This window comes from Colobus angolensis, unplaced genomic scaffold (assembly GCF_000951035.1).
Source record: "Colobus angolensis palliatus isolate OR3802 unplaced genomic scaffold, Cang.pa_1.0 Scaffold318, whole genome shotgun sequence".
Classification (NCBI taxonomy): Eukaryota; Metazoa; Chordata; class Mammalia; order Primates; family Cercopithecidae; genus Colobus; species Colobus angolensis.
The window spans coordinates 707,804-718,468 of NW_012116466.1; the positions used below are offsets into that span (position 1 = coordinate 707,804).

The 10,665-nt window shown below is 35.3% G+C and overlaps 1 protein-coding gene across 2 annotated transcripts in view; it reads right to left on the bottom strand.

Moving 5' to 3' along the window:
• The window catches only part of IFT88 (intraflagellar transport 88), a 134,894-nt gene that overhangs the window by 106,134 nt on the left and 18,095 nt on the right, over positions 1-10,665 (bottom strand). Inside the window, exons 3-7 of one of the 2 annotated variants that reach the window (XM_011951333.1) lie at positions 9,957-10,019; positions 2,654-2,710; positions 1,504-1,557; positions 845-908; positions 134-203 (exon numbers count right to left, since the gene is read on the bottom strand). In XM_011951333.1, the coding sequence (XP_011806723.1) occupies positions 134-203; positions 845-908; positions 1,504-1,557; positions 2,654-2,710; positions 9,957-10,019 (308 nt within the window). The remainder of the gene's footprint in view (positions 1-133; positions 204-844; positions 909-1,503; positions 1,558-2,653; positions 2,711-9,956; positions 10,020-10,665) is intronic. The other variant, XM_011951334.1, reaches the window with a different exon arrangement.

Below are 10,665 nucleotides of genomic sequence, written 5' to 3' on the forward strand. Positions count from 1 at the left end.
ACTGCAACTCCAGCCTGGGCAACAGAGTGAGACATCATCTCAAAAAAAAAAAAAAATATATATATGTATTTGGAAAATAAAAATTAAAAATATGCAGCAACCATAACAAACAACAACATAAGGACTTACATACCTATCTTTTTTCTTGGCTTCCAAAGGGGGAGCAGGGCCCCTTGACTGACCAAGGGGGTCAAATGCAGAGCCTGAGACACAATTCAAGAGTTAATATTCTATTTGTAACCCAGCAAAATCAAAAAAAATGAAAATATAAAACTCTACATAAGCTATTTCATTTACCTCTTTATTAAATGGTTTCAAATACCTATTTATTAAACAGAGATAACACTGTATCTATATAAACATACTGGGAAATTGGTAAGATTTTTAACAGACATAAAGCTATGTAAATAACACATGTATTAAACTTAAAAACAAAAATAAGATATTCTCAGCATTTACTTTCTCTTCCACAGTGATCCATCCCTATTATCAACTCTAAATTATCAGTCACATGTCTTATAACCTGGTATTGGCTTTTTAATTTTCCTTATTGGCATACTAAACATTTTTTGTTATAATTTTATTTTTAAATTATCATTTAACTTTCTACATATTATTTCAATACATTTTGACAAATTATACCATGGTTTAATTACCACCCCAACAGATATGTAGAAGGTTTTCATTATCCCTTTCCTTTCTTCATGGTACCTAAAATATCAGTGCATCTTATAATCAATGGCATTGTTAGATTTTATTTAAAATGGCATTAATATTTATATCACAAAATGATAAAAGATTAAAAGATCCAAAAAAGATTATTAGTAGAGACAGTGTAACAAACCTCTCAAAGCTGCTTTGGTAAAACCAGCTGCTCTCACTGCTGTCATGGGTCTAGTAACTCCATCCTTTAAAGAGAATGGGAATCATTCATTCTTAAATAAGATCTATCTCCTATGTACAGTTCTGCACATTACACACACCTTAATACAGACCCATTTTTAAAATGCTAATTTTTAATCACTATACGTTTATTCCTTACTTCTACCTCCTCATGTATCAATCCTGTCCTCTCTCCCCTTTAGAATTTCAATTCTTTGATCTAACGGCCTAGAGTTCTAAAAAAAAGTTAATCAGCTTGTTAGCCAGCTACTCTCTTACTTTTGGTTGGTCTCTTACATGCCTATGAGAGAAACCACAGATATTGTTGTAAATGGTAGCACATGAAAAACGGGCCCCAGAATACATCATATAAGCAATGATCAGTTCTATGTCCGCTCCCCAATGGGGATTCATTTGATACCTGAGTAAATAAATCTGAAGAGATCTTGCCTTCCAAAATTTACAACAGTCTAGACTTTAGCCCACAATTTAAAGAATCTGGGTCACTATGTAAGTAATATCTTAACATTTTAAAATAACATAATAAAGTAAAAAAACTTTGGTAGTAAATTCCAAGTCACAAAAAAGGCACAAAATGAACAAGCATGCAAATAGAGATACCTGAATAGCCCCTGTCATTGGTCTTCCTATTGATGATGCCAGAGATGTCTTGGACTAGTAAACAGAAAAGTTAAGTTAAAAAGATTCCTAAAAATATCTACCTTAAATTTTTAAACCAAGTTATAGAAGTTTTCTTCATTCTATCAGCAAATAAACAAACGTAATTTATTACTTTTACCTCCTGAGGGTATAGGGTAAAACTATAAAACAGGGAACAGCAAACTACAACACATAGCCTTTGTAAATAAAGTTTTACTGGAACGTAGCAATGCCCCATTCCTTTGTGTCTACTGTTTGGGCTGCTTTTGCTATACAAATGCAGAGTTGGATAGCAGCAACAGAGACCATACGATCTGCAAAGCCTAAAATACCTAGCCCTTCATGGAAAAAGTTTGCTCTTATTCTGAAACACCCCCAAAAATCAAATTTATGAGTAATATACACTCAGGCTAACTAATAAAAGCATGTTTCATATGACACACGGTTATATTACGTAGAAGGCTACTTTCTTCACTCATATAAAGGAACATTATAAAAGCAAGTGCCCTGGACCTCTAGGTTCTGAAGATATTTTTTTGACTAAGAAAAGCTATTCCACCTAATTTTTCCATTTTTCTCATTCCTCTGTTATTTCATATAAGCTAAAACATCCAAATTACAGGTAATTTGGGCAAGATTAAAAAGTTTATTACTTTTATAGAGTTTGATATATCTTTCCTCCAAAGGCTTCTAATATAAGACCCAAATATACACTTCTGAAACACTTTTCTTAAATTTTATATTTGTTAATTAATAAATGTTTCCCAATTATACACACTATTACATTTATATAAAATTTAACTTCACATAAAATATATGAATGGAATACATGAAACTTGGTTGTATCATGTAGAAAATGAAAGGAAGTCAACGAACACAGGGTTTACAAATGGAAAAAGGTAATAAAATATTTTCCAATACTTACAAATCAAAATGACTAGAATATTCCAATTTATTAATCAAACTAGACTTGTATAATGTTCATAAGTATCCAAAATGGAAAATATATCTGGGTTATGACCTAAAATATAACAAAATTATCCAGAACTGCCTAAAGTGAACTATTGTACGAGAAAAAGCATCTTAATATTTTCAGCTTACAAAAACCTACCCCATATCCAGTAGCTATAGGTCTAGTAACTGCCGTGCTTGATATTTTAGCAGTTATCTTGGGGAGGAAAAAGAACATAGTTAACAGGATTCAGACTGAGCTATATAATAGAAAACTGGAAAAGAAATAGAAAATATAGACTCAACAATAAAGAAATATTTCTATAATACTTAGAATGATTTCTTTTAAATTATCTTAAATATTAGGGAGCTCAGGTATTTTAAGTATGTGGGAAGGAGACTCATTCTGGAATTCATTTTAAAAGAGAAAGGGGACTTTTGAATGATCTGAGGTGCCAATAAGAAAGATTTGTTTTCATGCTTGCAACCATCACGAATTAAACACTTTACTGCATAATTACTACTGCTAGCCACTAGGCCAAACAGTAGACACAAGATCTGGGGTCTGAGAACTTGAGTTTGAATCTCAGCAGCTATCCCTATAACAGCTACCTTGATTTAATCTCTTTCAACCTACAGTTTTCTCATCTTTCAAATAAGAAAACAAAGCATACGGATCACAAAATTGTAGTTAGAATCAAACAGGAGCACATCAGTGAAAGTATACTAAAAATGTTAGTTGTTAGGCAGAATTGTTAGAAATATTTATTAAATATCACTCACGGAGGAATTCTACTTTCGGCTATGACGGACTGTTTTTTAAAACCTTCTCACTAAGAACTATTAAAAAACATACATGGGGTCAAAATATTTTTTTTTAAGTGTGAATATATTAGAGAACCATCAAGACAGTGAAGAATTACAAGGTCTGAAAATAAAGAAGAGACGGGAAGGCTAGAGAGGTGAGTCCACATTAGGCCTGCTTTCCTTCTAGAGGCATCTGTTAATTCCAGTGGCAAATCTGAGACACTGGGCAAAGCTTTTGAGACTCACAGCCTGAGGGGATAAACACTGGAGATGAGGGCCTGCCAAGAACACAACCTTGGTAATCCTCTGGGCTTCAGACTGTGATCTCAAAAGGCTACACCCTAAGATTAAAAGGTAAATAATAGTATACTGACCCTCATAAGGGCTGACATCCAATTCAGAATCATCTCAAACCCGACTGGATTAAGGTGATCCCAGATTCCTACTGCTGCTAGTACCATAAGTAAAAGCAAATTCTCTCCAGTGAAAGATAAGATCCTCTAGCACTGCTCTATCCAATAAACTTTCTGTAGTGATGGAAAAGTTCTGTATCTGCCCTTTCTGATAAGACACCCATTGGCCACACAAGGCTGATGAACATATGAAATGTAAGCAGTTTTTAGTTTTAAATAATTTATTTTAGTTTTAAATAATTTAAATGTAAATAGTTTCATGTGGCTATTGTCTCTCATACTGAGTAGTGCAGACACAGGGCCATAAAGTGTCTCTAACATTTTTCATTATAATGTCTCACAATTAAAACCAACCAGACATATAAGAGGCGAGACTGCCTAACCAAAAGCCAAGATAAACAAAAGAATAGAAAGAAACTCAGAAGTGGATACATGTAATGGAAATATCAGACATAGACTTTAACATAACTATGCTTAACATGATCAATGAATTAAAATATTAGCAATATCAGCAACTGAAAATGAACTAAAAACTATAAAAAAGGAATACGTGGAAATTCTAGAACTGAAAAATTAAAAATAATGTAAAATCCTGGCACTGTCCAGGCAGTAGTGAAACTATTAATTTATACTAGACTTTAAAAAGTTAAAGATGAGTATCATAATATTTAGGGAAGCACTAAAAGGATAGTCAGAGAATGTAAACTACTAAGATAACAGAAAAAGGAAATGGCATAATAAAAAACAAGCAAAAAAGAAAGCAAGCAAGGAGAGAAAATGAAATATACAAGAGCCAGGAAAAAACAAAAGCAAATAGTAACACAGCAAATGTTAAAGTAAATCAGTAACCTCATTAAATGTAAGTGGAATAAATACTTAACTAAAATAAGATTGTCAGACTATTAAAAAAACAAAAACCAATCACATGCTGCTAATAAGAATTACATTTTAAATAAATTGATATGGAAAAGTTGGAAGTAAAAAGACAGGAAAGACATACAATAAAAATGCTAGACAAAGAGCTTGTATAGCTATAACAACATATTAGTATCTTACAAACAGACAAAAGGCATTACTAGAGATAGAGGCATACTTCATAACAATAAAAGGCTCAGTTACTATGAAAATAGGGCAATTCTAAATATCTTTGCTCCACATATATAAAGCAAAAACCTAAAAAAAATACAAACCCACAACCACAGTGCAAGAATTGATCACACTTTCTCATTAAAAATAGAACCAGTAGGCCAGGCACAGTGGCTCGCACCCATAATCCCAGCACTTTGGGAGACTGAGGTGGGTGGATCACCTGAGGTCAGGAATTCGAGACCAGCCTGACTAACATGAACATGGTGAAACCCCGTCTTTACTAAAAATATAAAAATTAGCCAGGTATGGTGGCTCACGCCTGTAGTCTCAGCTACTCAGGAGGCTGAGGCACAAGAATCGCTTGAACCCAGGAGGTGGAGGTTGCAGTGAGCCAAGATCACACCACTGTACTCCAGCCTGGGAAAGAGAGTAAGACTTGGTGAAAGAAAAGAAAAGAAAGAAAAAAAAAGAAAAGAAAAGAAGAAAGGAAAGAAAAGGAAAGGAAAGGAAAGGAAAGGAAAGGAAAGGAAAAAGGAAAAAGGAAAGGAAAGGAAAGGAAAAAGAAAAAAGAAAAGAAAGACAACTACAGTAGGCAAACAAAAAATCAATAAAAATACTGAACATCTTAACAAAACCATTAACACACTTTACCTAATTGACATATTACACTGTACCCATCGTAGAACTCTATATATTCTTTAAGAATGCATTTGGGACATTAACAAATTTCAAAACATTGAAAGCATACAGATTATGTTCCCTATCTAAGAATAAAACTAGAAATCAGTAACACAGAGATAACTAAAAAATTTAATATGTTTGGAAATTAAGAAATACACTTCTAAAAAACCTACAGGTCAAAGAAGAAATACCCATGGAAATTAGAAAATGTTTTGAACTGGATCATAATGATAATGTAATTAGAGGCAAAATATGGGAAAAAACATACATATATGTTAATTCTGAAGGAAAACAAATGCCTGAATTACAGGTGATAAGATATAAAGTTGTTAGGTGAACTTTAGACATCGAAAGGTATTTTAATTGCATACATGTTTCAGGGCTTAAACTCATGCTTGATAAGGTTGGCTCCAGGTCTTAGAAAAAACTGAAAAGGAAGCATATGGGTCTCCGCAACTTCTTCCATGAGAACAAACTGAGGGGAAGACCATTATTTTTTTAACTACTACCTAACGACTAAATCTCGTTTCTGAGTTTTGTTGTCAGCATTGGGCAGCTCCTACACTCGCTTCCCTCGTTCACCTTGTACCCTTACCTGCAATGCCCTCTTCTCCTGTATCTCAAGGTCAGTCTCAGTTCTACATATCCTGTAATAATCAACTCTTAATTTATCTTCTAAGCAATCTATTCTGATTTTCCCAACTAATGGTAAACGACCTCTTTGAAATTTCATAGCAATTTTTACTCTTTTATTATAATTTATTATTTCACGCCTTGTAATATCTAAGTGTGTCCATTTAATTTTCCTTCTGAAGATTGTAAGCTCCTTAGGAGCAACCTAGAATTTTGTCCTCTTTAGTGAACCTGTAAGATTTTTCATATGAAAAGTATAAAACTTTTTCCCATTTAATATAGTAAGTAGGATGTGATGAAAATATCATTCGGCTGGGCGCGGTGGCTCAAGCCTGTAATCCCAGCACTTTGGGAGGCCGAGACGGGCGGATCACGAGGTCATGAGATCGAGACCATCCTGGCTAACACGGTGAAACCCCGTCTCTACTAAAAAATACAAAAAACTAGCCGGGCGTGGTGGCGGGTGCCCGTAGTCCCAGCTACTCGGGAGGCTGAGGCAGGAAAATGGCGTAAACCCGGGAGGCGGAGCTTGCAGTGAGCTGAGCTCCGGCCACTGCACTCCAGCATGGGCGACAGAGCGAGACTCCGTCTCAAAAAAAAAAAAAAAAAAAAAGAACGTATCATTCAACAGAAGATCAAATGACCCCCCACACTCTATCCCAGTTACAGACAGCTGTGAGACTTTGGCTTTTCTAGGCTTCAGTTTCCTCATCTATAAAATAAGAATCTTCAAAGTCATTTCTAAAGATCTTTGGAAGGGCCACCTGGCAAAATTATCACCTGCTATGTGATCCCTGAAATCACTTAATTGAAGACAAGTTCACTGATTTACTAAGTTAGTCAATAAAGATGTATGGAACACTTAAGTAGACAAGGAAAAGAATGATGAATAAGATAATCTGCCTCTTTGAAAAGCTTACAGTCTAATCACTAGCCTAGTGGAAGGACTCAGAGCCTATGGTTTTTCTTCCCATAATGAAGGTAACTTCAAAATTAAAATATGGGTTGTAAAAAAATTAAATAAATAAGATATGGGTTTTAGAATGTGTAGTGAAGAATTAACTTTACTCAAAGAGAGGTGTGGCCTTTTTTGTTGGCTCCTAAGAGATGATTTCTACACCCCTGAAATGCTCTGCCTGACAGGAGTGTCTTTGTTTGCCCTGGCTTTGGCCACTGGTCAGTCTATCATGTGATTCACAATGCGAGCTTTGGGACACATCAGCTTCTGGAGTTATTAGCCCGAACCTCCGGGGCTAGAGACTAAAGGTTGGCCTGGTGGGTGGTATGTGATCAAGCCTTAGTAAAAACTCTGAACGCCAAAGTCTAGGGTAGGATTCCCTGGTTGGCAAAACTCTTCAAGTACTGTCACACTGTGGTTAGGAAAAGGCACTGCCATGTCTTGCTCCACAGGGAGAGGATAATCAGAAGCTCTCTATCTGGACCACTCCTAGGCCCTGCTCTATGTATCTCTTCCCTTGGTGGATTTTAATTTGTATCCTTCCCATGATTAAACTAAGTATAGGAGATTTCAGTGAGTTCTTTGAGTCTTTCCAGAGAATTATCAAGCCTGAGGATGGTTCCGGGAACCATGAACTTGCAGTTGGTGTCAGAAGTGGGAGTGGTCTTATGGAGGACTGACTGTGTCCTCTACCTGTGCAGTGGTTTAGCCAAACTTATTGCAAGGAACCACACTAAATGTATTTACCCTATATGAGATGGGCAAGCTATTCACAATGATTTATTTTTGCTAAATAAGTACGTAGAACAGGGAGGAAGGGAGAACATGACAAAGTGAGGGAAAATAATAGCAGAAGGACACTTCATCTAAAGCAGAGGAGTTTGGGCTGGATATTTCTTTATTACTAGGGGCTGGCCTATGCATTGTAGAATGGTTAGCAGCATCTCTGGCTGCTACCCACTAGGTGCCAGTAGCACCCACTCAAGTTGTGACAATCTAAAATATCTCTCCAAGCATTGCCAAATGTCCCTCGTGGGGGGGGGGCACAAGTGCCCCCAGCTGAAAGCCACTGCTATATAGTATTAGACGGATAGGGAGAAGCAGCATTCAATAAAGGAATATTAGACATAGAACATTAGGGATATAACTTTTTCTGCTTCACTATTTGGTGTCAACCTTGTTTATTTTCAACTACAAGCTTGGCGGATTTCATGCACTATGAAAGGCAGATATCTATGCTTTGTATGACATATACAAAAATGTTAATACTAATACTAAAAAAAACTACTCTAGCAATCCATGTACTGGTAGAAAATTAATTCATAGAGTATTAATTAATATTAATATTAATTAATTAATATTAATACAAGGAAGGGTAAATTAAGCCCCAATGTTTTGAGGGATCAATATTTATGCTATTTTAAAAATTAGAAAAGCAAATATTTTTAAAACAATGAATGTTTTAGGTAAACAATATTCTGATGCCTAATAAAAATAATGTTTACATTTTCAATAACATAAGAAATCCTTTGATCTCAAATACTTTAAAATTCACTTACTAGATACACTGAAAACTACAAAATATTGATGAATTAAAGAACACATAAATAAATGGAAAGGCATCCTGTGTTCATGGGTTCATAGACTGAATGACTTAATATTGTTAAGATGTCCATACTACCCAGTTAATTCAATATAATCTTATCAAATCCTTATCATCCCAATGGCTTTTTTTTTTTTTTACAGAAATAGAGATTCATCCTAAAATTAATATGGAATACCAAGGGACCCCAAGTAGCTAAAACAATTGTGAAAAAAAAGAACAAAGTTTGAAGGTTCACATTTCCTGATTTTAAAACATATTACAAAGCTACAGTAATCAAAACAGTGTGGTTACTGGCATAAAGACAGACAAACAGACCAACAGAACAGCATAGAAAGTCCAGAAACAAACCCTTACATATATGGTCAAATGATCTTCAACAATGGTGCCAAGACTATTCAACAGGGAAGGGACAGTCTGCACAGCAAATAGTGTTGGGAGAACTAAATATCCATATGCAAAAGAATGAAGTTGGACCTTTATCTTATACCATATATAAAAATTAACACAAAATGGGTTAAAGATCTAAATGTAAAACCTAAAACTACAAAAATGCTAGAAAGAAAACATAGGGGAAAAGCTTCATGACATTATTCTTGGCAATGATCTCTTGAGTATGACACCAAAAGCACAAGTAACAAAAGTAAAGATGGACAACTGGCACTGTATCAAACTAAAAAACTTTGGTGTATCAAAGGACACATCAGTGTTAAAAGCCATCTACAAAATGAAAGAAAAAATTTGCAAGTCGTACATCTGATAAGACATTAATATCCAGAATATATAGAGAACTCCTATAACTGAATAACAAAAATGGACAAGTGTTCATTGATAGATGAATGAATAAACAAAATGTGGTATAAACATACAATGGAATACTATTCAGACTTAAAAAGGAAGGAGCTTCTGTCACATGCTACAACATGGATGAACCTTGAGGACGTTATACTAAGTGAATAAGCCAGTCACAAAAAGACAAACACTCTGAGATTCCACTTATGTAAGGTATCTAAATTAGTCAAATTCATAGAAATAGAAAGTAGAATGGTAGTTACAGGGGCTTTGGAAGTAGGAGAAAATGGGAAGTTTTTGTTTAATAGATACAGAGTTTCAGATATACAAGATGAAAACCTTCTGAAGATCTGTTTCACTACCATCTAAACTTAATGATGGTTATAATCTTTAACACTACAGGAATATACAGGTAAAAATGGTTAATTTGGTAAATTTCATGTTATGTGTTTTTTACTACAATTAAAAAAAATGTTTTTTCACTTACTGGAGGTCTTCTGCCATGACTAGTCCTCACAGCTTGCTGAAAAGCTGCATCATTCTCCAATTCCTAAAATGAAAAGGCAAATTTCACATTCAACACAGAGTAAGAATTGGGAGAAAAAATAACTTTAAACTCCTGTTTGGTACCCAAGAGCCTCTATAATTCATTTTATCCCAACTGTTGACATCTAAGTAGGGACGAACGGACTCTTACCTCAAATCTCCCCACTTCACCCTACCCAGAATAGCAAACCTCCTTCCTCTCCTAGAATGAGGAGTACTGGTCATGTTAGTCAATTTTATGGACATCTTATTGGCTACAGTTTTTATGAGTGGTATCACAATGCCGGGTTGAAAGATCAAGTATACAAGGATGGGGCCTTTCTTCTGTTTCTTTTTTCCTGGTAGCTTAGAATTGAGATTTACATCTCTCTTTCTCTCTCCTTCTCTCTTTCTCTCCCCTACCCCCGTGTCTTTCTCTTTTTCTCCCGCCCTACCTGATAAAGCCTCAGGATAAAAAAGGCCATATTTTCTACAAGCAGGGGGCACTCTCTTTGGTACCACTTCCATCTGCCCAAATGAAAAGGATTTTTCTTTTTTTTTTTTTGGAGACAGAGTCTCGCTCTGCCCCCAGGCTGGAGTGCAGTGGCCGGATCTCAGCTCACTGCAAGCTCCACCTCCCGGGTTCCCGCCATTCTCCTGCCTCAGCCTCC